The sequence below is a fragment of the Oncorhynchus mykiss genome, chromosome 2, assembly GCF_013265735.2.
Source record: "Oncorhynchus mykiss isolate Arlee chromosome 2, USDA_OmykA_1.1, whole genome shotgun sequence".
Lineage (NCBI taxonomy): Eukaryota > Metazoa > Chordata > Actinopteri > Salmoniformes > Salmonidae > Oncorhynchus > Oncorhynchus mykiss.
Genome location: NC_048566.1, coordinates 19,755,160 through 19,781,551, shown reverse-complemented (window position 1 = coordinate 19,781,551; position 26,392 = coordinate 19,755,160). Strand labels below are relative to the sequence as shown.

The 26,392-nt window shown below is 44.7% G+C and overlaps 2 protein-coding genes across 2 annotated transcripts; one reads left to right on the top strand and one right to left on the bottom strand.

Annotated features, from left to right (window-relative positions):
• Positions 1-3,220: 3,220 nt before the first annotated feature.
• LOC110537243 (cytochrome c oxidase subunit 6B1) lies at positions 3,221-6,123 on the bottom strand. Its single transcript, XM_021623137.2, has 4 exons — positions 6,008-6,123; positions 5,174-5,311; positions 4,100-4,200; positions 3,221-3,433 (listed from the first exon to the last, which is right to left on the bottom strand). Exons 2-4 carry the CDS (start codon positions 5,277-5,279, stop codon positions 3,380-3,382), a joined length of 261 nt encoding a protein of 86 aa, XP_021478812.1. The 5' UTR covers positions 5,280-5,311; positions 6,008-6,123; the 3' UTR covers positions 3,221-3,379.
• A 2,338-nt stretch (positions 6,124-8,461) lies between these two features.
• Positions 8,462-18,771, top strand: LOC110537231 (ras-interacting protein 1). The gene is given in 17 exon segments (XM_021623119.2): positions 8,462-8,809; positions 9,765-9,895; positions 10,122-10,567; positions 11,146-11,406; positions 11,526-11,770; positions 11,886-12,059; positions 12,467-12,671; positions 13,299-13,597; positions 13,799-13,960; positions 14,363-14,403; positions 15,235-15,389; positions 15,832-15,944; positions 16,057-16,173; positions 16,175-16,352; positions 16,822-16,985; positions 17,429-17,570; positions 18,240-18,771. Coding segments are annotated over 16 exon segments (3,012 nt in total). The 5' UTR covers positions 8,462-8,809; the 3' UTR covers positions 18,419-18,771.
• Positions 18,772-26,392: the final 7,621 nt, after the last annotated feature.

The window sequence follows — 26,392 nt, the reverse complement described above, 5'->3', positions numbered from 1 at the left end:
GTGTTACAAAGTGGGCATTGCATTGAACAGATTTCCAGTAATGACAACTGCCATCATATGGAGATTAGCTTCTATGGAACACTTACAAGATGCAGAATCAATGTCAGTCTATGCTGTGACTGAGCCCAGTCATAAAATGTATAAGATTGATTGGAATTTCTCAGTCAAATGTGCATTCCTAATGACCAACAACTATTCAATAGACCGACTATCACAGAAACATCATTGGAACTCAAACATGTCAAGCTGAACTAAATGGTATATCAAAGTAAAAAGTACCCTGTCAAAATAGCGAGAATGAATGTTGAAAATACAACCCAATGTCTCTCATTGCGCAAAGTAGATGAGATTGACCACATCACTCTTGTAAGAAACATACTGTTGAAAATTCCAAATTGTTTGTATAATTCACTTACATACAGCTGACACAGTACTTAAGCCACCAGACATAACACCAGGGGTCACTTCACAGTCCCCAAATCTGGAATGCACTCAGGGTAATGCACAGTATCGTATCGAGCGATGGTTGCATGGAACTCACTTACAACTTGGGTCACTCAGGCAAGCTGCAAAAATCGTTTAAAAAAAAAACAAAGTGAGGCAACACCTCATGGCCTCTAACCCTGTATGACAGAGATCGCCAACTAGATTCAGCCACGGGCCGAATTACAAATCATTTGTAGACTGCAAATTGACCACGAGACAGACATAACAGTGGACTAAAAGATACAAATGGCAAACCTTGCTTACATTCCTATATGATAAAATGTATATCTCTATTATGTGTGGGAATACTTTGGATTACCAAAATTAAAATCAGTTTGAGCTGATGTGCTACTGTTTTTTTTGTTTTTTGTTACAGTCTTTTATGTCCAACAATAAAAAATAACTTGGGGGTCCAAATAAAATCACTCGCGGGCCTGAATTGGCTCACCAGTTGGGGAACCCTGCTGCATCTTGTATGTACAGTTAAAGTCGGAAGTTTTTTTATTTCACCTTTATTTAACCAGGTAGGCTAGTTGAGAACAAGTTCTCATTTACAACTGCGACCTGGCCAAGATAAAGCATAGCAGTGTGAACAGACAACACAGAGTTACACATGGAGTAAACAATTAACAAGTCAATAACACAGTTGAAAAAAAAGAGTCTATATACATTGTGTGCAAAATGCATGAGGAGGTAGGCAGATAATTACAATTTTGCAGATTAACACTGGAGTGATAAATGATCAGATGGTCATGTACAGGTAGAGATATTGCTGTGCAAAAGAGCAGAAAAGTAAATAAATATAAACAGTATGGGGATGAGGTAGGTAAATTGGGTGGGCTATTTACCGATAGACTATGTACAGCTGCAGCGATCGGTTAGCTGCTCAGATAGCAGATGTTTGAAGTTGGTGAGGGAGATAAAAGTCTCCAACTTCAGCGATTTTTGCAATTCGTTCCAGTCACAGGCAGCAGAGAACTGGAACGAAAGGCGGCCAAATGAGGTGTTGGCTTTAGGGATGATCAGTGAGATACACCTGCTGGAGCACGTGCTACGGGTGGGTGTTGCCATCGTGACCAGCATGCTTTACCTAGCATGGACTTGTAGATGACCTGGAACCAGTGGGTCTGGCGACGAATATGCAGCGAGGCCCAGCCGACTAGAGCATACAGGTCGCAGTGGTGGGTGTTATAAGGTGCTTTAGTCACTGTGATAAACTGCATCCAGTTTGCTGAGTAGAGTATTGGAAGCTATTTTGTAGATGACATCGGCGAAGTCAAGTTTACATAGACTTAGGTTGGAGTCATTAAAACTCATTTTTCAACCACTCCACAAATTTCTTGTTAACAAACTGTAGTTTTGGCAAGTCAGTTAGGACATCTACTTTGTGCATGACACAAGTCATTTTTCCAACAATTGTTTACAGATTATTTAACTTAAAATTGACTGTATCACAATTCCAGTGAGTCAGAAGTTTACATACACTGAGTTGACTGTGCCTTTAAACAGCTTGGAAAATTCCCCAAAAATATGTCATGGCTTTAGAAGCTTCTGATAGGCTAATTGACATCATTTGAGTCAATTGGAGGTGTACCTGTGGATGTATTTCAAGGCCTACCTTCAAACTCAGTGCCTCTTTGCTTGACATCATGGGAAAATCAAAAGAAATCAGCCAAGACCTCAGAAAAAAATGGTAGACCTCCACAAGTCTGGTTCATCCTTGGGAGCAATTTCCAAACACCTGCAGGTACCATGTTCATCTGTACAAACAATAGTACGCAAGTATAAACCCCATGGGACCACGCAGCTGTCATAAGATGCTGGAGGAAACAGGTACAAAAGGAAGAAGCCACTTCTCCAAAACCGCCATAAAAAAGCCAGACTACGGTTTGCAACTGCACATGGGGACAAAGATCGTACTTTTTGGAGAAATATCCTCTGGTCTGATTAAACAAAAAATTGAACTGTTTGGCCATAATGACCATCGATATGTTTGGAGGAAAAAGGGGGAGGCTTGCAAGCCAAAGAACACCTTCCCAACCGTGAAGCACGGGAGTGGCAGCATCATGTTGTGGGGGTGCTTTGCTGCAGGAGGGACAGGTGCACTTCACAAAATAGATGGCATAATGAGGATAGGAAAATGATGTTGATATATTGAAGCAACATCTCAAGACATCAGTCAGGAAATTAAAGCTTGGTCGCAAATGGGTCTTCCAAATGGACAATGACCCCAAGCATACTTCCAAAGTTGTGTCAAAATAGCTTAAGGTCAACAAAGTCAAGGTATTGGAGTGGCCATCACAAAGCCCTGACATCAATCCTATAGAAAATGTGTGGGCAGAACTGGAAAAGCGTGTGCGAGCAAGGAATCGTAAAAACCTACCAACTACTAATTGAGTATGTACATTTCTGACCCGACTGGGAATGTGATGAAAGAAATAAAATCTGAAATAAATAATTCTCTCTACTATTATTTTGACATTTCACATTCTTAAAATAAAGTGGTGATCCTAACTGACCTAAGACAGGGAATTTCTACAAGGATTAAATCTCAGGAAATGTGAACAACTGAGTTTAAATGTATTTGGGTAAGGTGTATGTAAACTTCCGACTTCAACTGTATATGCTGTGTGTATATATGCAGTACAACAGGACCTTTTAAGTTTTATTGTTCTTATCTGCAACAGCCAATGGGGATCCTAATAAAATACCAAATGAACCACCACCAGACAGGTTCAAAACGGGTGCGCATTTTTATTAAGTGCTTGTAACATAAGTAACACTGTTAATAACATTAAGAATGGTGTGGTACGTGGTCAACACATGTCCTTAGTCACACTACAGGGATCAAAGTTGAAGGTGTGGCTAACAGATAGTCCTGAGGTCAGCCATTTTAGATCTTTCCGGGAAAGCTTCCGGCCTCTATCTGGTCGTCCCACTTGGCGACCTGCAGGAGGAAATGCGCTCATGAGGTTAAACTGCCTATCAGTGTAACATGCAGTTATAACACAGTAGCTACTGTAGCCTTCATTCTGCCTTCACTTTACACCCATCCCATGCTTTCAGATCTATGAAAAGTGTCTAAGGGTAGGGGTTGGAATCGACTTCAGACTGGGACCATGGTCAGTTATTGGACTCACAACAAACAGAGTGTATGAACACTTGCAACATAACAGAGGTCCACACTGTATACCAACTACCACTTCAGGTAAGGACATTTGAGACACAGAAGAACAGGTACATTCATAACTGTTCCACTCAGTGGACATGTCAGAACAGACTGTTGGCAGAGTTTAGACATGCCGGAACTACTAAAGGCTTCTATGGAATGTGGTGCTCAGACTGTTGGCACATTGTGAATAGTTGAGGCACTGCTAATGTGAGTGAATGTAGGTTCTAACGTGAGCTGATTAAAGTGATTCATCATCCATCTCTAGGGGAGGTCCAATCATTGCTGACAATACTACACAACCATGGGAAGGCAGTTAGGGGGCATTGTGTGTATGCCCACTCCTTTAGGCTTTGTTTGAATAGTTTGCCACTCTATAGCTCTGCTTAACCTTATAAAGGAGTGCCCGCACCATACTATGAGCCACAGTAGCAGCATACGTACCCAGCTCATGGGACAGATACTCTTGTAGACCCTCTGGTACCAGTCACAGGGAGCCACATCCTGGCCTTTGTCTGACAAAGCTTTGTTGCACCTGTGGAAGTCTAGAAAAAGAGGGAGGAGAGAGTTAATATTCACAGAATGAAGTGGTAAGCATTAAGACAGTTATCACAACTTTTACTGACACTGGTGTTACGTTTCTGAACCTAAAAATCTAACAGCAAACAGCCACCACAAATGGACCCTTATCTGATGTGTTAAATTATGTCAACATTAATCTGACACTAATTAAAACTAACAGAGCAGTGAGAGAACCTGTGGGGTCCCGTGTGGCTCAATTGGTTGAGCATGGGCGCGTGCAACGCCAAGGTTGTGGGTTTGAATCCCACGGGAGACCAGTATGAAGCAAAAAAAATACATGTATGCAATCACTACTGTTAGTCTGCTAAATGACTAAAATGTCAACATAAAAAAGTACAACGACAGGCTATCCTTACTAAACGAGTGTTGAAGACCGAAAAGATCTGGCATACCCAAGTAGTACCCTTGCCTAACGGACATGTCAGTCAGTACAGACAGTTGGCTTTTGATGGCGTACCTTGGTGAATAGCTGAGGGACAGCCAACATTCTATCTGGTCTAATGTGAACTGAGTGATTTAGATCACTCTGAGGAGGTGCTTCTCGTGGGGCTCTTATCAACCAAAGAAGTTGGACATGCATCAATGCTACGAGAGAAAATACCACCGTTTACAATGCACATCAATTGCAAATCATCAACCACATGATTCTTAGCCCAGGCAAATGAGGTTAAATTGGGCTTCAGATAAAAATCCTTGTTTAGTTAACCAACCAAGATCTTTATCTTTGTGAACAAAATTGCTGGGAAGGGAATCAAGAGTATTCAGCGTGGCAGAAGAGCCTGATGGCCAGAAGTATCCTATCCTTTCACCATTGTGTGTGTGTCAGTTGGGAGGTAGAAATGAGCAGTAGACTGCCGGCAGGGCTGGAGAAAGAGGGGAGATGTGTGTGGCGGGTCAGAAAAGAGAAGTAGTTGATCAGCTAGCTAGCTAACTTACCCAGATAGTTCTGAAAGCAGTTGCGGGTCTGGTTGGTGTTGGGGAAGCGGGCGTCGAAGGGAGCCGTCCTGTAGTTCTTTATCTTCTCCTCAATAACGTCAGACATGCTGGCTAGCTGGCAGTCTCACTATGTCAACACTGACACACATCGATAGGGAGATGTCATATAATGTCACGAAACTAAACATGAGCTGTACAGTAGTCTCACGAGGCCATCCTTCCAAACTGGGCTTCTGAAGATAACTGTACACTTGCACATAGAGTAGGACATTATCTTGTTGTCATGATAATAGAATATGGAATCGAATAGTTCAGATAGGCCTATTAGCTTGCAAACTACTTATCCACGAGAGCCTGTACAGGTGTCTATTTGACTAGGTCATAGCTACGGCAATAACAACTCACAACTAGGACAGACAGACTGATAAAAAGCTGGTAACCTTAGCTAGCTAGAATTCAGTCATAGAAGGTGACTTATCAATCCTTATTTCCAGGTAACTAACAGTAATTAACAAATAAGTAAAAGACTTGAATGGAGATTTCTGACTAGCTAGAAAGTTAGAAATTACAGCTCGCTAACCACATCGAATGAACTAATGTAGCATAGCTTGCTAGCATTGTTGGCACAGCTTCAAATGTATTTGTTGGCTTGCTTGCTGGCTAGCTAGCTACACTAGCTTGAACCCAGCTAGCTAACCGGCTGTATCAAAACCGTGCCACGGCACACGTTATTTCCAATTAAAATACTTTTACACAAACAAAAAATACGACCCTCAGTATATTAATTGAAAGAGCCTAATTATTATGATTTTCCAGCAGTTTTCCACGACCTACCTTGGACTGTTTCTTGTGTCCTCTCTGGTATGATTGATGTCCTCTCTCACCGGAAGACCGTAACGCAGTGTATGCTGGGATGTTGGAGGTTGTGAGTGGACGAGCAAGCGTAATCGCCATGGCATGGGAATGAGAAAAGTTGGCATGGGAATGAGAAAAGGAATGAGTCAGTTTCCCATGTTTTTATGCATAATTCCTTCTCTATTGCCTATAAACAATGATTAGAAACACAAATAAATTATGGGAATCACTTTGAGATTTTTAAGCCATATGAAGTGTAATCACTGAATTTTGCATCAATTATTTACACGAAGAACATCATGTCAAACATGTCAGTGATAGCCTAGTACAGTGTTTCCCAACGCCAGTCTCCCATTACCCCCAATAGCACATTTTCTGCTGTAGCCCCAGACTAAAACACCTGTCCCAAATCAAAAGCCTGATCTCCTGCCTCAAATCAACAAGATGAAATTCCGTCCCAAATCAACAGGATGGCCAATGCTGAGAGTCATTTATTTTTACCCCTGCCTCTCAACATCTAGAAACCTCTGCAAATCTCTGTCCTCCAGCAGCTCATTAAAGTTGCTCACACATTTGTAAGCAATGTAGGCTGTGAGAAGAACTTGTTTGTTTTGTTTCGAAAATACAGGGCCCACAGTAGCAGGCCAAAATGGACATTGTGATAAAGCTTTGCCCAGGCTAAAAAAGATCCCCCGCAACTGTGTCAGTATGTCTAACAATAGTAAAGATAAATAGCTTCTAACTCGTATCTGTTCCCAAAGAAAAGAGATAGAGAACAAGGAAGAGAATACCGTGCAGGCCCACACCTGAACTGTGCCAAGTTTAAAGTGTCATTATTTTATTTGACAGTTATTCCAACGAAAACCCACAGAGGGTTGCCTACCTGGAAAAGGGGATAAGATGTCAACCGCATGCCAAAAGCAAACAAAACAAAGAAACTCCATGACGCAAAGGAGTGTTCACAGGCTGCTGTCACCCGGCCATCCCTGTCTGTGAGCACCTCTCCAAACCAAAGATCTCCGGGTGTCTGGACAGCTCACTACCTACTCAGTGGAAGTACGCTGTGTGGTCTGGCACACTGTCTCATTTCGAAGGAAGCGTCTAGTTTTTGTGTGTTTTGGTAGTACCTGTAATAGCCTATAATTTCAGTTTCATAGTTTCAAGCTTTATTGTACAGTTATTAACACATTTTAAGAATGGATAGTGTGAACTATATCTTTTATTATAGTGGAAGGGATGTATGTAGCCTTAGCCTATTGGTTCAGATATTATGATGAATCCAATGTAACTTTCTCTCTTTTTCCTTTTCTTGCTCCCCCTCTCTCCCTGCCTGTCCTTTCTTTTCCTGTCACCATCTTCCTGTTGTAGACAAGGTCAGAGGTCACAGGTGTCCCTCTTTCTCTGACTTCCTCTCGCTGTTTCCTCTTTTCGGCAAAAACCTGCTGCTCAAATTATGTCCTTTTCTAGAAAACATTGTAGGCCTGTTTCTTGATGTACTACAATGCAATTTCTTGGACTATCAAAGAGCTGAACTCTGGACTACACTTCAAAAGTAACATTCCTGTGGACAACTAGACAAAAGGTATAGGTTCTGACTGACTGCTATCATTTTTAAGCTGGGAGCATAAACCTATTTTCTCTGAGTGGCTTTGTTAAAGTAATTAGTTGTCCAAATTAAACACAGATTCTCACTGCCCCCCAGCCCCCGCCCCCTCCTCCACCCAATCTTCTTCGTACCCAACCCCAGCGCTCCAAAGCACCCTAATGCCAAAGGCAGTGGTCTAACGGAATCCGACCAGTGTCCACGAGTGTGCATGTGTGCTTGGGGGAGACAGGGGAATGCTGGATTAACCCCTCTCCCCAATCTCTAGTTCTAGTCTTATCTCTTTATAGTGTGTATGTACAGTATATACAGTATGTCCAGGGAGGGTACAAGGGGCCAGCAAGTCTCTCTCTCTCTCTCTCTCTCTCTCTCTCTCTCTCTCTCTCTCTCCTCTCTCTCTCCCCTCTCTCTCCCCCTCTCTCTCTCTCCCTCTCTCTCTCTCTCTCTCTCTCTCTCCTCTCTCTCTCTCTCTCTCTCCTCTCTCTCTCTCTCTCCCCCATCTCTCTCTCTCTCTCCCCCCCCCCCTCTCTCTCCCCCCTCTCTCTCTCTCTCTCTCTCTCCCTCTCTCTCTCTCCTCTCTCTCTCTCTCTCTCCTCTCTCTCTCTCTCTCTCTCCCCCATCTCTCTCTCTCCCCCCTCTCTCTCCCCCCCCTCTCTCTCTCTCTCTCTCTCTCTCCCTCTCTCTCCTCTCTCTCTCTCTCTCCTCTCTCTCTCTCTCTCCCCGATCTCTCTCTCTCTCTCTCTCCCCCCCCCCTCTCTCTCTCCCCCCCTCTCTCTCTCTCTCTCCTCTCTCTCTCTCTCTCTCTCAGGATATAGGTGTTGTCCAGCGCGAAGGAAGGAAATTCTGTCACTTAGAACAATGGGCCTGTTTCTCTATCTATAGACCCACAGAGGCAGAGAAAGAGAGAGAAGGAGCCCGTACCAACATTACTTAGAAAACAGACAGAAAACGAGAGAAAGTGGAGAAAAATATGTTCTGATTTAAAAAGAGAATATATTGATGAAGAGAACGTGTTCGAGAGAAAGAGAGATACCTGTGGCGCAGATAGACGTTTTGAAAATGGAGTTTTTGTCTTGGGGAAAAAGGAAAATACGAAGTTGTTTTTAACCATTTTCTTTTTTTCTATTGAGAAGGACTAATAAAACACTTATAGGAAGAGGGAACTGCAGTCGTTCTCGGTAAGTACTTTCAAGTACTCTTTTATTTTAGAGGGCCTATTGTGATGCATTGGTTCATTACTTTTCCATTAGATTTTTTTACATTTGAGCTATCATCCATGATAAGCTGTTAGAGGTCACAATATTGATCATTTTCCACAGTAAAATGTTGCTGATAAGTTTTTGCTGTTTCTTTTGCAACATTGCATTATAGAAAGTTGAGTAAAAAAAATAACAATGAAAAAATATTATTTGGGTTCAAATTTGAACCGTTCTACATGAATTTTTTTGTTGACACATCTCATTTGTAGAGTAGAAGCTGTAACTAAGCACAATTTTCCCTCCCCAAACTCTACATTCCACCATTACGAGTAAATTCATTCTACTCCTAGTTGTAGGCTGAGGCGACAGACATGTAGTGACCTTAAGAGTGGGGATTTCCCTTTCAACACGACAGCGGGATCTGAGGCCTGTAGAACACACTTCCTGTTTGGATAAGGAGGAATGACACACATTCAGCTTAGAGTACCTTTGTGACAAAGATGTAATTTACCGTGCTGTAGAATTTGAGATGATTTGAGCCAAGTGTAACCTATCTACCGTTTTCAAAAAATATATATATTTTTTTTTACCAATGGGGGCAACAATCACTTCCACAGCCAAATTCCTTTGGTGTGTAACAAAGAACAATTCCACAAGGATCCGGAGGATCTCAAACTATTCATGATGATGATGTCATTATTTGACAAGTTTAGGATTACATAAACTTGGGTTGTTTGGAGGAAAAGGTCAGTCTTCCTCCCCCTGATGATTTAACCTTTGATTTTTGTTCAAATATATCAAGGGCCTGTTTCAGGCCCACATGAATAGAATGTAAAGCAGTATAGTCCACACACATCTTAATTAATTAACTCAAAGATTATGAACATTTGATCTGTGTTCTTTGAGTTTCTCTCTATCGCTCGTTGGTTCTCAGATGGATCAGATGGAGGGGACTGACAGTCCTCGCTTCAGGAAGCTCCATTTCCCTGTGGGTCTGTGGATCAACTCTCCCAGGAAACACTTTGCCAAGCTGGGGGGCCGCTGGCCCAGCGCCGTCTCTGTCAAGTCAGTCTCTCTGCTACCTATGTACAGTACCTCAATGTCACTTAGTCCAATGTTGATTCTCAACGATTTTGTTCTAGTCCAGCAGTAACACATCAGACTCAACTGTGACCGTTTTCTAGCAGTTAATATTGTCTATGTTCAGCTCTGTCAGCCATAACTCACAGCTGACATGCCCTACTCCCCCTCTCTCTCTTTCTTTCCCCCTCCTCTCCTTCTCCCTCACTAGGTCCACCACCAGCTCTGACGCAGCGTCCCTCCACGAGGCCCCCTCTGCCCCTTCCTCTTCCCTCTCTATCTCCACCCCCTCCCTCGCGCCCCCATCCCCCTCTCCCTCTCCGGCCTTCCTCCGGCCCCGTCCCGCTGGGCCCCAGTCCCGCACCAAGCGTCTTTCCCACCTCTTCCTGAAGGGGCGCTCCAACAGTGACCGAGACAAGGCCATAGGGGAGAAGGAGAGGGAGATGTGGGCCCACTCTGCTGCCCCTTCCTCCCACCACTACCTGCCCCCTGCCTCCTCCACAGCCCCAGGCCTCATCAAGATCTATGGGGATGCTCTGTCTAGTGGGGCTAACTACCGCTCTTTGCTGGCCACCACCCACTCTACAGCCAAACAGCTCATCGCCCAGGTCATCACCCGCTATACGGAGAGAGAGAGGGAGGAGACGGACGATGCAGGTAAGAGGCAGAAAGAGAGAGAGAGGGAGGAGACGGACGATGCAGGTAAGAGGCAGAAAGAGAGAGAGAGTACAGACCGAGTACAGTACAGGGATTAATGTAAGAGAGGCGTGAAAGTACAGATAAACATTGAGCGGTAGAGATACTCTTAATGATTGGCTATGAAAAGCCAACTGATATTTACTCCTGAGGTGCTGACTTGCTGCACCCTCGACAACTACTGTGATTATTATTATTTGACCATGCTGGTCATTTATGAACATTTGAACATCTTGGCCATGTTCTGTTATAATCTCCGCCTGGCACAGCCAGAAGAGGACTGGCCACCCCTCATAGCCTGGTTCCTCTCTAGGTTTCTTCCTGGGTTTTGGCCTTTCTAGGGAGTTTTTCCTAGCCACCGGGCTTCTACACCTGCATTGCTTGCTGTTTGGGGTTTTAGGCTGGGTTTCTGTACAGCACTTTGAGATATCAGCTGGCTATATAAAATACATTTGACATTTGATTTGACCTCAATTGAGCAACAATGTCATATTCATTGGAAAAATAATTAGCCTGGTCGCCCTGCCTCCCTCTCCTAGCCCTGCAGAAACACAGCCCGGAAGACTTCCTGTTGTGTGATGTCATTGGAAAGCCCATCCAGCAACCAGATGGAGCCGTCCAATGGGAGACAGAGTGTCGTAGGGGTGTGGCCGAATGGGAATGCCCGCTGCTATTGTTGGACATGTGGCGGCCCAAGGAGGGGTTTGAACGCCGCTTCGAGATCCAGAGGCGGGACGACTACGAAAGAGAGGAGAGGGAGAAAGAGAAGGAGCGAGAGAGGGAAGGAGAGAACCACACAGGTAAAAGGACAATATAGAGTCTCTAGATGACCAGCTCTTACATCTGGGGTTTCCAACAGTCATCCAGTGAAAAGTATAGTTTCTTTGTTTTTAATGATGTCTGGTTGTCGTGGTAACAGGTGTACGTTGGAGGCGGAGCCGCATACAGTCGGGGGGCGGGGCTGAGGAGGGCGAGCGAGGTCATCGAGGACGGAACTCGGAACTCAGGAGGAGCATCAGCGACATGAACCTCAGCCTGAGGCGTCGCCAAGGAAACCACGTTGGCAATGACCCCAGTCACTCCGGAAACCACCCTAACAACAGTGCAGGACTCCAGGACAGGAAAAACATTGTGAGCATGATAGCTCCATTGGAGCACGGAGAGGTGAGGATGAGAGGATGTGTTTCAACACATGTTGCAACATGATAGCAACAGGGCAACCCCACCTAATCTCAGCAGTGCAGCAGTCTGACCATAAAGACTCCTCCCTCTGTCTTAGATGATGAGGTCAAAGGTCAGAGATGAGGTGGAGCGGAGGAACAAAGCAGACAAGGCAGTAGAGGAAGAGAAAGACTACTCAGCTTGCGACCTGGAAGGGATGTCACAGAGCCTGATCCTCCCGCCCACGGACCGACCCTACTTCCTGTTGCTGCAGGGCTACGACCAGAGCAAGGTTAGACCTGCGCCTCCCAGATGATCACACACACACACCCTGAACATGACATCATACCTGTATTCCCCTAATCGCCACATACCATCACTGTTTCCAACCCTTCCCCAGCCTTTCCCATTCAACCCTGAGCACAAAACAGACTCACAGCAACACAATACCTTTGTAGACACACACAACCCCAATGTGTACATCACTCCATCTCTCACAGTGACCTCACACAGGTCTTCATTGTAGCAAACTGTGACACACTTCATACCTTATCTCCTGACCGCCGCACAACTTAAGATCTCCAAGATGTCCCCTTATCATAACCATGTCCTTCAGATGATAACAAACTCCCTTCTCTCTTTCTTTCTTTATTTCCTTCTTCCGTTCTCCTCTGTGTGTGTTTTCTGTGTTTTCTACAGGATTTTGTTTTGTACATCATGGCAGGGCACACACACGTTTTTGGGCGGAAGCCAACAATGAGGGAGAGAGAGAAGGACAGAGAAAGGGAGAGGAAGGGGAAGAGGCCTCTGAAGGTGGAAACGTTCCTCTCTGCTCCAGACATGCTGGCCAGGCACCTGTTGATCAGGAGAGACTCAGCCGTACCCGATGCTCCCCCTGGGCAAGGTAGGCCTGGTCTACAAACAACCCTAGTCCTAAATCCTGGCCCTACCCCTGTGATGTTTGCAGACCTCAACAAACAGAAATGTGCCTGCAAAATAGGGAGCCTTTTCCATATGTGCTTACATCTATCCAAAGAAGTAACAATTCATATGTGCTTACATCTATCCAAAGAAGTAACAATTCATATGTGCTGACATCTATCCAAAGAAGTAACAATTCATATGTGCTGACATCTATCCAAAGAAGTAACAATTCATATGTGCTGACATCTATCCAAAGAAGTAACAATTCATATGTGCTGACATCTATCCAAAGAAGTAACAATTCATATGTGCTGACATCTATCCAAAGAAGTAACAATTCATATGTGCTTACATCTATCCAAAGAAGTAACAATTCATATGTGCTTACATCTATCCAAAGAAGTAACAATTCCTTACTACACGTTGACACCTGATTTTACAGTATTTCTCTGTCCACAATCAACCTCTAGAGATCCTCCCACTAGACACTTCTTGATACCCCTTTAAATATGGTTAGAAAACTGTCATACCTTTTTATAAGCAGTTTATGAGCAGAACTTCAATTATAGTGTTACTAGTTAATCAACCATTTTCTCTCTCCCCCCAGCTCTGATGCGTCCCTTCAGAGGAGGATCTGTCACACACAACGGAGAAGCTCTCTACCGGGAGGCGGTGCTTAAACCTGGGGATGTGATTGGCATAGGAGCTCACTTCCTCTTCCTGTATCGTGACCCCCGCGTGACCCCGGCCCCTCCGCTGGCATTGGCGCTGCCTTGGCAAGCTGACGTTCCCTCCACCTGCTGCCTCTCGGGATTGGTGGACAGACAGGAAGCGTTGAGGCAGTACCTGGGTTCCACTGAGGCTCTGCTGCGGTTCCAGCCCCGCCACGCTGACGCTCTGCTACAGGTGAGAGAAGAAAGACCCCTGTGTCTGTTAGTTACACCACTGTGTCTGCTACCTGTCTGCTACAGATTAGAGTAGAGAACGGTGTTATATAAGTGGTGGGGAGGTACTTAAAGTATCTATTGTTACCACATATATTACTTTCTTGGTTGATAACAGGAGCTGAAACAAGACCATAAATTAAACCCACTGTTTCTCCATCAGGAGATAATCTCTAAGAACTCCTCTCCAGACTCAGAGGGCGGGCCTTTAGCCCCAGCCTTTCTCCTGTCAATCATGATTGACCACGCCTCCAAACACCTGGATCCCGCCCTCACGCCTCAGTTGCTGCTGAAAGCAGCCAATCAGATCAAAGCGATCGTTTGGGTGAGTTCATTTGAAAGACTGTCTAGGATCATCTCAGTTGTAATAACGCTAACTAGCCATAGCTCAGTCAAGACTGACAGAGAAAGTTACACAGCAGATAAAATAGGATTGTAAAGGGTTATAAAGCCAGCCCCAGACTGACATGTCTTTCTCTGAAACACTGTAGGCTGTGGAACAGGGATTCATTTAGACAGACAGACAGATGCCTGTAACTGTAGATGAACAGAACAGGGGATGAGCTGATGTCACTTCCTTCTGGAAACTGTGTTGTAATTGTCCTGGTGGCCTGTCCAGACTTTGTAACCCAACTCACCCCCCCCCCCCCCCCCCCCCCCCCTGCCACTAAGCCGAGACCTGTCTCTCCTCTCATGTCCTCTCTTCCCTCTCTAACTCTTTTTACAGGATAACATTAAGGAATTCGGGGAGAAGCATCCCACGCAAAAGTAAGATCATTGCTGCTCAACGTCATATTTCAGCTGTTTCCTGTGTTTGGAACTTCCCTTAGGGCTGTATTAAGGGGAATCAAGAGAAGTGATTGTCCAGCTTGTGTCTCTGTAAATAATGTGATGAACATGCAGATACTATTTAGCATTATGCATGGATTCATGATTAAAATATGTGACGTTTACACAAAGTATAAACTGAATATGATACTGATACTGTACACAAATATCTATTAATATTAATGTTTATTTAGCAGATGTTATCCCAAGTGAATAGCAGTTAACAGATGAAATCAGATGTAGTGGGACCCTGGGTCACACTTTATTTGGATAGTCCATCTGTAGATGCTCTACATATGGTCATATTATCAACAAACTATCTGTTGATAAGTAACTGCATGCTAAGTTTACGGTTAAGTTTAGAACAAGGGCTAGGATCTGGTTTAAGGGTTAAGGGTTAGTAGACAGTTAGTTGAAATGTTACTGAGCATCTGCAGATGGATTAACCTTTATTTAACAAGGCAAGCCAGTTAAGAACAAATTCTTATTTTCAATGACAGTCTAGGAACAGTGGGTTAACTGCCTTGTTCAGGGGCAGGACGACAGATTTTTACCTTGTCAGCTCAGGGATTCGATCTTGCAACCTTTTGGTTACTAGTCCAACGCTCTAACCACTAGGCTACCTGCAGCCCCCCAAAAAGTGTTACTGAACCCCGTCACTGCATGCTCATTAAAATAGATCAAGGACTTGCTGTAACTCCTTGAGAGAGATGAATAGATAGTAACAACAACTTCTATAACGCTGTGTGTGTCCTGTTCTGGTCTGTCCAGTTCCACAGAGCAGGAGGTTGAACTGAGTGCGCCCAGTGCACAGAGGCTGTCATCTGACCTTCGACCTCTGATGTTCTGGATGTCCAATGCCACAGAGCTCCTCAACTTCTTCCAGGTCAAAGTTGAGGCCATGGAGAGAGACTGGGAGTTTGAGGGTGAGACACCCGTGTCATAAGAGTCCATTTCCTCTTGATCAATGCAGATCACCATCGATCATCTGCCAAAAAGCTTCTTTCTCCAATAAAAGCATTTTGTCATATTAACCTTGTCTCTCTGTTTTACGTCACACTGGGTCACACTTTATTTGGATAGTCCATCTGTAGATGCAAAAAATGTAAAAAATATAAAAAAATACAGCAAGAGTCGCAGCACAGAATGAAGAAATAAATAGTACTAAAATGTGTATTGGTTGTATCTTTGTGTCTCCCTGTCTTCCTCTTCCTGTGTGACATTCCAGCTATCATCATTTAGCCCCACAGTAGTCAAAACAAGAGTTAGTTGCGTCATTGAGAAAGTGAAATATATTTTGGATTGTTCTGCAATATCAGTAGTTATATGACCTTAGTCAGAAGTTAATGCATATATATTTACCCTCAGTTCCTGGTGACCCGGTGTTGTCAGCTGACCTGGACACCTGCTCCGAGGCCCTGGCGCAGCTTGATGACGTGATAATGCACACCTTCCAGCAGTGCGTGTACCACCTCACAAAGGTGAGGGAGGTTGAGTTACCTCACACTCAAGACACAATCAAGTTACCGTACATAATTATATCCCGACCTATACATTAATTAATCTCTCTCTCTGTCACTCGGTCTCTGTCAGACGCTGTACTCCCTCTTGCCAGCTCTCCTGGACAACAACCCTTTCTCCAGCATGGAGAAAGAGAAGGAGAGAGATGAGGGTAGGGAGATGGATGGGGGTGAGGGTGGTGGGGGGGGCGGGAGAGGGGGAAGACGTGTCCTCCCTCCCCCCTACGGTGGCTGGGCTGGTGGAGGTGTACCGCTGCTCCCTGATGCTGTCCCGGGAGGCCTGCCTCTCCCCCCCACTCACCTCCCAAACCTTCGGCTACCTCTTCTTCTTCACCAACACCTCCCTGCTCAACACACTGCTGGAGAGAGGTGAGAGGGCAGGGGTAATACTGGGATCCAAGGTCAGGGGTTGGTCTGAGGAAGCTGCAGTCATGAGCTAAGTGGGTTCCACATTACACATGCAGAAATTGCTTTCCGCTACACAAGCCATTGTTTGTGCACGAACCATTAAGTGTAGAGGTCGTAAGGGGATGAGCGCTGCCAAGCACAGCGAGACAGAGAATCTGGGTGCGGCTCTGAAATAACTTGAACTTTCCAACCCTGGTTCAGATGTGCACTAACACACACACACCACACACACACACACACACACACACACACACACACACACACACACACACACACACACACACACACACACACACACACACACACACACACACACACACACACACACACACACACACACACACACACACACACACACACACACACTCCCTCTCTTTCTGTCTCTTCTTCCTCTTCTCTCGCTCTGTCCCTCACTCCCTCCTTCTCTCAGATGGTCTGTTCTCCTGGTCTAGAGCGGTCCAGATCCGTACAAACCTGGACCTGGTTCTGGACTGGCTCCAGGGCGCGGGACTTGGAGATATCGCCTCTGAGTTCCTGAAGAAGCTGTCCGTCACAGTCAATTTCCTGTGCGTCCCTAAGACCCGCCTCATCCAGGTAAAAATAATGCTGGTTAGCCAGTTAACAATCAGTCGATTTAGCAAGATAATGACCCAAAACAAACATTCTGGATAAAGAATCATGTTTTGGTCTCGTTGTTGTGTTGTTCTTCCTCTAAACCTATTTGACTTATCACACATCCACCCCTAGCCCCTACCTCTAGACACTTCCTGATGCCTTCTCCTAAAGCTGATTGGATCAGATCGGTATAAACTGTATGATAACCGCTCTAGGAAGCTAGATAGACAAGCTTTTCCATTAATTTGTTCACACCCATTTAGTTATTTTCAGATATAAGGGGTAATCTAGAGGTGACAAGGGGCTAGGGGTAGATTTCAGATTTGACATCCCATCTGTTGTAGACATTGCTGATATCGTCCACTTTTCCTTCTTCTCTGTTTTGTTGCTCATTGGTTGTTCTCTTGTCTCTCCCCCGCCAGTCATCCTGGGACAGCCTACAGGAGGACCACGCCTTGCTAAGCCCCACCCAGCTGCACCATCTGCTGACCAATTACAAGCTGGGACCGGCCAGAGCCCCACCGGCCTCCTGGGCTCCTCCCCCTGGGATGGAGCTCAGTGGAGGTGAGACACGAGAGGGGAGGGGTTGGGAGTCCTGGCGGGTCATTATGTAGGAGCTAATGCTGCATTCATAACCAAGTGGGAAGGTAGTATTTACCATATACGACAGGGAAAGTATCCGTGTGAACTGTCCTCCAACTAGTAATTACTAGTGGGAAACTCTATCATCCCTAAGCTCTGACTTCTCCTACATGCTGACCTCTGACATCACCTACTAAGAAATATACTTCGATAACAGCATTTTCATTAGTTAAATGTAACAACAAAACATAAATTATAAATAGCAATCTATTAATATGGTTTTTGAACACTATCATTTGTTTACAAGCATGATAGCTCTACTTTTAGATTATGGTTGATGAAGCTTTTTGGACATTAGCCAATCGGCGTTTCTCTGAGTTTAAAGCATGTGAATGCATCGAACTGGTAGTTACAACTTCACAACTTCCAACTTGGTTATGAACACAACATTAGATACAACTGCAAACTTGGGATAAGTAGAATATTCCCGTAAATTATGCATTTATGCCAATTAGAAAATATTTGTGATCTCAAGTCAGGATTTAGCCCTTAGACATTCCGAACATTGTAAGTACACATGTATAGAAGGGGTATGATTTCTTCCTAAGAATCTCAGACCACTACATTTCTATTCATGCTTTTCTGTCCAAGACATCTTCGAAAGTTTCCTGGACCACCCCCCTCTCATCCTGCCAAATGAGACGCCTCAGCTGGACCTCTCCCAGCCAATCCCCAGCCCCGAGCTACAAAAGGAAGTGACACGCTTGCGCAACTTCCTGTGGGGACTCGACCAGGATGAGCTGCCAGCCAATCAGAGGACCAGGCTGTGAGCACTGGACAGTTGAGCTCCGGGTAGAAGCTACCCTTAGACACAGTTCTAGGATCAGTTCACCATCCGCCTCAACCATGAAGGGAGAAAGACACAAAACTGACCGTTGATCAGCATCTAGGGGCAACCTCATCCATCTCGGGCAACTTTGAAATTAACCCTATATTGAACCCTCTGTCGTAAGACAGATGCAATGGATAGGAATGGTAACTGGTGTGAGGAATGGCAACTGGTGTGAGGAATGGCAACTGGTGTGAGGAATGGCAACTGGTGTGAGGAATGGCAACTGGTGTGAGGAATGACAACTGGTGTGAGGAATGGCAACTGGTGTGAGGAATGGCAACTGGTGTGAGGAATGACAACTGGTGTGAGGAATGGCAACTGGTGTGAGGAATGGCAACTGGTGTGAGGAATGGCAACTGGTGTGAGGAATGGCAACTGGTGTGAGGAATGGCAACTGGTGTGAGGAATGGCAACTGGTGTGAGGAATGACAACTGGTGTGAGGAATGACAACTGGTGTGAGGAATGACAACTGGTGTGAGGAATGGCAACTGGTGTGAGGAATGACAACTGGTGTGAGGAATGACAACTGGTGTGAGGAATGGCAACTGGTGTGAGGAATGGCAACTGGTGTGAGGAATGACAACTGGTGTGAGGAATGGCAACTGGTGTGAGGAATGGCAACTGGTGTGAGGAATGACAACTGGTGTGAGGAATGGCAACTGGTGTGAGGAATGGCAACTGGTGTGAGGAATGACAACTGGTGTGAGGAATGGCAACTGGTGTGAGGAATGGCAACTGGTGTGAGGAATGACAACTGGTGTGAGGAATGACAACTGGTGTGAGGAATGGCAACTGGTGTGAGGAATGACAACTGGTGTGAGGAATGACAACTGGTGTGAGGAATGGCAACTGGTATGAGGAATGGCAACTGGTGTGAGGAATGGCAACTGGTGTGAGGAATGACAACTGGTGTGAGGAATGACAACTGGTGTGAGGAATGACAACTGGTGTGAGGAATGGCAACTGGTGTGAGGAATGACAACTGGTGTGAGGAATGACAACTGGTGTGAGGAATGGCAACTGGTGTGAGGAATGGCAACTGTCAAAAGAAAGTCATAACACAATGTAATAGTTATCTAACTGTAAGACAATACAACTCTCCTTTTACTGTTCTCTAAACACTCTTTATTTTGTAACTCATTGCCTGAAATGCAGTGGTTGCCTGAAAAAGAAAAGTTCTAAAAAATGAAGCATAAATTATGGTATGACTATGTTATTATGTAAAAGATATCCCTGTAGGTCAGCTTTATACTGGATGGATGGACGCTCACAGATATTCTCATATAAAGAATATAGTAAATGTGTATTGTCACAGAACATTAGATTGTATACCAAAGTAAACACTAACACTATGAAAGAAACTGTTTTATCATGTGTATTTTATTTCTAACTGACTGTCCTCATATTATAAATAAAATGTTGGTACCCTATGATCTGTCCATAGTGTTTCCTTTGTTATGGCTGTTTTGTTCTTATTTGTTTATTTACTTTGATTGTACCACACAACTCAACAGCTAGACAGGTTCTGGAAAGGTGAATGTCCCGACTAATTTTGTACCCGGGGTGCCAGAATTAAAGAACCACAAGGTGGCGACGCAGCACTCAGTCAACCCCTGGAATGATGACTCAACAGTTACTAGACTAGGGAATTAGCAAGGGTCCCTGTCAATCAACCCGATTTCCGAAATATCATATTTCCTGTGTGATTAATAGGTTATTCCAACATAGACATAACATACGCACGATGGTGCTTCCATGGCTTAGGAAGCAGATGACGACCACACACTGCCTGGCTGTGCCAAAGTGAACTGTCTGAGGGGTCAGAGAGAATGACTCCAATGCATTGGGTAAGATTTTTCATTTCCTCTCTGTGCGGTGATGACACACGCTGAAAAGTCTAATCACTTTGTTCCTTTATTTCATTAATGCGCCATATCCGATAGTTGGTCTCATAAAATGGCCAGTAGCTCGTTTAAGTGAAATTAGTGCGCGGTTTTCGTGGACGGGCAGCAGACGAGTGATGTCAGAGCGTGTGGTGTGAGTAACATCTGTTTGTGTGACGGCCTGCGAGCGTCTCATAAACCGTGTTACTGTAAGTAACCTAACGGTTTGTTGTCACTCAGTAGACTCATGCCGAATTTCTAAATAAACAAAGTAGCCTACTTCCCCATAATAGCCTAGTGAGAGTGGAAAAAGTAGTCTGTCAATTTATCTTTCTTCTTCAGTTTTGGAGCATCCTCAAAATCCCACGACTTCATGAAGTGATATTTATCTATTATCTCAAGACGTTGTGCGTGTTTTTTCCTCTAATGCTTTGGCTGGTCGCCAAACTTCTTCCTTTCGCCGGTCAACAACTTTGGCTCAACGATTTTATGGTAAAAAGCCCGAAAACAGTCCCGAAAGAGAGAGGACTTAACAGTTGAAGTCGGAAGTTTACATACACTTAGGTTGGAGTCATTAAAACTTGTTTTTCAACCACTTCAACAAACTATAGTTTTGGCAAGTCGGTTAGGACATCTACTTTTTCCATGACACAGGTAATTTTTCCAACAATTGTTTACAGACAGATTATTTCACTTATTTCACTTATAATTAATTAACTGTATCACAATTCCAGTGGGTCAGAAGTTTACATACACTAAGTTGACTGTGACTTTAAACAGCTTGGAAAATTCCATAAAATGATGTCATGGCTTTAGAAGCTTCTGATAGGCTAATTGACATTATTTGAGTCAATTGGAGGTGTACCTGTGGATGTATTTCAAGGCCTACTTTCAAATTTAGTGCCTCTTTGCTGGACATCATGGGAAAATCAAAATAAATCAGCCAAGACCTCAGAAAAAATTGTAGACCTCCACAAGTCTGGTTCATCCTTGGGAGCAATTTCCAAACGCCTGAAGGTACCACGTTCATCTGTACAAACAATAGTACACAAGTATAAACACCATGGGACCATGCAGCCGTCATACCGCTCAGGAAGGAGACGCGTTCTGTCTCCTAGAGATGAATGTACTTTGGTGCGAAAAGTGTAAATCAATCCCAGAACAACAGCAAAGGACCTTGTGAAGATGCTGTAGGAAACAGGTACAAAAGTATCTCTATCCACAGTAAAACGAGTCCTACACAACCTGAAAGGCCGCTCAGCAAGGAAGAAGCCACTGCTCCAAAACCACCATAAAAAAAGCCAGACTACGGTTTGCAACTGCACATGGGGACAAAGATCATACTTTTGGAGAAATGTCCTCTGGTCTGATGAAACAAAAATAGAACTGTTTGGCCATAATGACCATCATTATGTTTGGAGGAAAAAGGGGGAGAATTGCAAGCCGAAGAACACCATCCCACTCGTGAAGCATGGGGATGGCAGCATCATGTTGTGGGGGTGCTTTGCTGCAGGAGAGATTGGTGCACTTCACAAAATAGATGGCACCATGAGGATAGGAAAATTATGTGGATATATTGAAGTAACATCTCAAGACATCAGTCAGGAAGTTAAAGCTTGGTCGCAAATGGGTCTTCCAAATAGACAATGACCCCAAGCATACTTCCAAAGTTGTGGCAAAATGGCTTAAGGACAACAAAGTCAAGGTATTGGAGTGGCCATCACAAAGCCCTGACCTCAATCCTATAGAACATTTCTGGACAGAACTGAAAAAGCGTGTGTGAGCAAGGAGGCCAACAAACCTGACTCAGTTACACCAGCTCTGTCAGGAGGAATGGGCCAAAATTCACCCAACCTATTGTGGGAAGCTTGTGGAAGGCTACCCTAAATGTTTGACCCAAGTTAAACAATTTAAATGCAACCCTAACAAATACTAATTGAGTCAATGTAAACTTCTGATCCACTGGAAATGTGATGAAAGAAATAAAAGCTGAAATAAATAATTCTCTCTACTATTATTCTGACATTTCACATTCTTAAAATAAAGTGGTGATCCTAACTGACCTAAAACAGGGAATTTGTACTAGGATTAAATGTCAGGAACTGTGAAAAACTGAGATTAAATGTATTTGGCTAAAATGTATGTGAACTTCCGACTTCAACTGTACATCATTGTCACCATCTCCAATTCTAACTGGGGTCCTGTTTCTGTCTTACAGTTATCAAAAAACAAGTCAGTTATAGATTGTGAATCATCTCTAAGAGGCCCCTGTGGTTACATTTATCAATAAATGACTTTGTAATCTCTCTAATTTGAAATTCAATGCAGTGTATGAGTGAGAGTGAGTGAGAATGTGTGTCTGTATGTGCAAATTTGTACTTTCCAGTAATTTAACCCAGATGTATGGAAAATAGATCTGGAGGGGAGAGTAACCTCACTCTGCTGATTGTGTAATATTGTGTCCAGTTTATATGCTCTACAGTTAACCTCTCTGATCCCTGTCTGAGTTTGAATGTGTGTCATGCCATTAGTCTGTGTGTGACACACTCACACATTCAGATATGCATACCAACACACACACACATACATCACACCAGTAGCTACACATTCAGCCGCATTGATATGTGCATACATTCTGTCTTATGGATGTAAATAAACATACAGGGAGAACTATCTTCTCTTTCTCCTTTTCTCTCTCTCTTACTCTTTCTCTCTCATACTCTCTCACACACACATACACACACCTCTGTCCCCAGGTGCAGAGTTCCACACCTGTTGGAGCGTTTCTCTGTAATTAGCTCAGGACAATTATCATTGGTGGGAGAAGGGGGGCAAGGGAAGGGGGGCGAAGACAATGGAGCAGTTATTCTCTCCCTATCATCTCCCTCCTTCCTTCTCTCTCTCTTCTGTCGAGTAATGAAAGATTCTTCCCCTCTTCAAAGGGACAGGGTTTCCTACATAACAGCTGAGTCAGAAGAGAACAGAATGGATAGAGAGACAGAGAGCTAGAGAGAGGGAGATAGAGCGATAGAGAGAGGGAAGGGAGAGAAGACTAGGCAGGCTAATGTAGCAGTAGTAGTGTTGGTACTAGGCCCACAGTGCCACACTGATTTTCCTTATTGTGAAATGCATCAGAGTCAGCCTCAAGAAGCAGAGAAAGTGTCTGTGTCAACCCTCTGTCATCACTTCTAAGTGACATATAGAGAATGGACTGTTCTGTATTAGGAGTCCAGGGAAATCCCAGTTGCTATACATTTGGTGATAGAGGCTGAGGTGAATTGGGTAAGAGGGAGGATTGGTGTTCATGTACTTTCTCAGTAGCTTGGTACAGGAGTTATAGTTCTACCTCTTCTTTCTCAGTAGCTTGGTACAGGAGTTATAGTTCTACCTCTTATATCTCAGTAGCTTGGTACAGGAGTTATAGTTCTACCTCTTCTTTCTCAGTAGCTTGGTACAGGAGTTATAGTTCTACCTCTTCTTTCTCAGTAGCTTGGTACAGGAGCTATAGTTCTACCTCTTCTTTCTCAGTAGCTTGGTACAGGAGCTATAGTTCTACCTTTTCTTTCTCAGTAGCTTGGTACAGGAGCTATAGTTCTACCTTTTCTTTCTCAGTAGCTTGGTACAGGAGCTATAGTTCTACCTCTTCTTTCTCAGTAGCTTGGTACAGGAGTTATAGTTCTACCTCTTCTTTCTCAGTAGCTTGGTACAGGAGTTATAGTTCTACCTCTTCTTTCTCAGTAGCTTGGTACAGGAGTTATAGTTCTACCTCTTCTTTCTCAGTAGCTTGGTACAGGAGTTATAGTTCTTCCTTACTGATTGTTTGCGCCACACACAAACTTAACAACTCTGCTCAGGGGTTTCTGGCGCTTTGTTTGACAGGCGTTATGTAAACCAGCTGACACGGTTTAGATAGGTGGGTGTGTGAGTTTTAATAGGGCGGGCTTGTTAAAGTGCTGGAGGAGTGGGCGGTGTTGCTGCTGTGCCACTCCTGAACTGTACTTTTTAAACTCCATGAATTAACCCCCGGGAAGCTTTGACAAGACAACTGAGGGGCGGCCAGGGGCATGGGGGAAGGGGATACCTAGTCAGTTGCACAACTGAATGCATTCAACCGAAATGTGTCTTCCACATTTGGCCCAGCCTCTCTGATCGACGTCCACTGCCTTGCTCAAGGGCAGAAGGGCAGATTTTGTCTCCTTGCCAGCTCGGGGATTTGAACAAGCGACCTATCGGTTACTGGTCGAACGATCTTAACCTCTAGGCTACCTGAGAGTGTGTGTATATGTAGGAGTGTGTGTGTGCGGCTTTATGTGGCCGTGAAGGCCTTCTCTGGGCCTCTCCATGGGATGTGACAGCCAGGGGTTCAGTCAGGGGTGCAGGGATAGCCCCCGGGGTTGACCTGAACAACACCCTCTCCTCTTGGATTGAGATGCTATCGCAGTGCGGTCGACTCACCCCCTCTCTACCCCTCACCTCCAATGTGCCGAATCAGTAGAAGAGAAACTCAACAAATATCCCTGACACCACACACGTACACGCACACACACACACTAATATGGAAAAAAGCCTGTTTGGAGCGAATATGAGGGCAAATATTATTCTTCCTGAGCGTAACCACGGTGAGCACCTCTGACCTGGCAGTGAAAGCGCTGAAACAAAAAGCCCAAAGACTTTTTCTGCTCCTTCAAACGAGTGCTACATAAAATAAACACGGCCATCAGATCACCAGTCTGTGAACATGGGGCAGCGTCACCCTGCGCCGCCTGCCTGCCCGCCCAGCCTACTGCTCTATGTGAGTTAAGTGTGGGGTCCGCTCAGTCAACACCATGACGCAAAATGGAACAAGCCTCCAACAGAAGCCCAGGGGCTGACGGAATAAGGCCCCTGCCCACAGCCCCTCAAGCCCCTGAGAAAGGGAGAAAAAGAGAGGAAAGGGTAGAGGGGAAAGACGAGAGGAGGGGTGCCGACATTTTAGGAAAAGACCACCAGGCCACAGTCTGCAGCACTGACCCCCTCCCAAATACACACACAACCTTCCAGAGAGCCAACGGCAGGACAGACAGCCGACAGAGAGAGAGAGAGAGAGCACGAGAGAGAGAGAGAAAGCGGGAGAGAGCAAGAGAGAGCAGAAGAAAGAGCGGGAGAGAGAAAGAGAGAGAGAGAGAGAGAGAGATCAGGAGAAAGAGAGAGAGCAGGAGGAAGAGAGACAGAGCAGGAGAAAGAGAGAGCGAGAGCAGGGCAGCAGGGTGGTTGGTGGCTGGAGCCGCCTGGGAGACTGTGGGGCTTAGCTGGCTAGCCAGGCTAACAGTGGGCAGCCTCAGCCTGTAGGAGCTGACCTCACAGGGGTTCTTTATAAGCTGTGTGTGTGTGTGTGTGTGCATGCGTACGGAGGAGCTGACGTAACCTGCTGCGCACAGGAGAAAACACATTTGTCCCCTGGGGAAACCTGGGCTTCTCTTCTGCCCCAACCATAACCTCAGAGTGATTCCAAACACACTCACACATATAATTCCACACACACACAGATTTATACACAAACTAACCCTCCTAGTCCATCTCTAACCTCATACACAGATTCCACCCTCCAAGTACCTCATAGAGGGATTCTGATTCCACACCCTCCGTCCTGTTCTAATCCAATAAACTCTCTCTCTCATAATACATGGTGTAACGCTCGTCTGATGAAGAAGGAGTGGACCAAAGCGCAGCGTGGTAAGTGTTCATGATATTTATTTTCAAACTGAACACTGAAACAAAATAACAAAGAGCAAACCGACAACAAACAGTTCTGTCAGGTGCAGAAACACAAAACAGAAAATACCTACCCACAAAACACAGTTGGGAAAAAGCTACCTAAGAATGATTCTCAATCAGAGACAACGATAGACAGCTGCCTCTGATTGAGAACTACACCCGGCCAAACACAAAGAAATAGAAAACATAGAAATAAAGAAACTAGAATGCCCACCCTAGTCACACTCTGGCCTAACCAAAATAGAGAATAAAACCCTCTCTATGGCCAGGGCGT

What these genes read in the sequence shown, in the direction of transcription:
- LOC110537243 (XM_021623137.2), bottom strand. Translation starts at nt 5,279, where the DNA reads ATGTCTGACGTTATTGAGGAGAAGATAAAGAACTACAGGACGGCTCCC. An exon ending in CTGCTTTCAGAACTATCTGG is followed by an intron (nt 4,201 to 5,173) that starts GTAAGTTAGCTA and finishes CTCTTTTTCTAG; the next exon opens with ACTTCCACAGGTGCAACAAA. An exon ending in GTATCTGTCCCATGAGCTGG is followed by an intron (nt 3,434 to 4,099) that starts GTACGTATGCTG and finishes TTCCTCCTGCAG; the next exon opens with GTCGCCAAGTGGGACGACCA.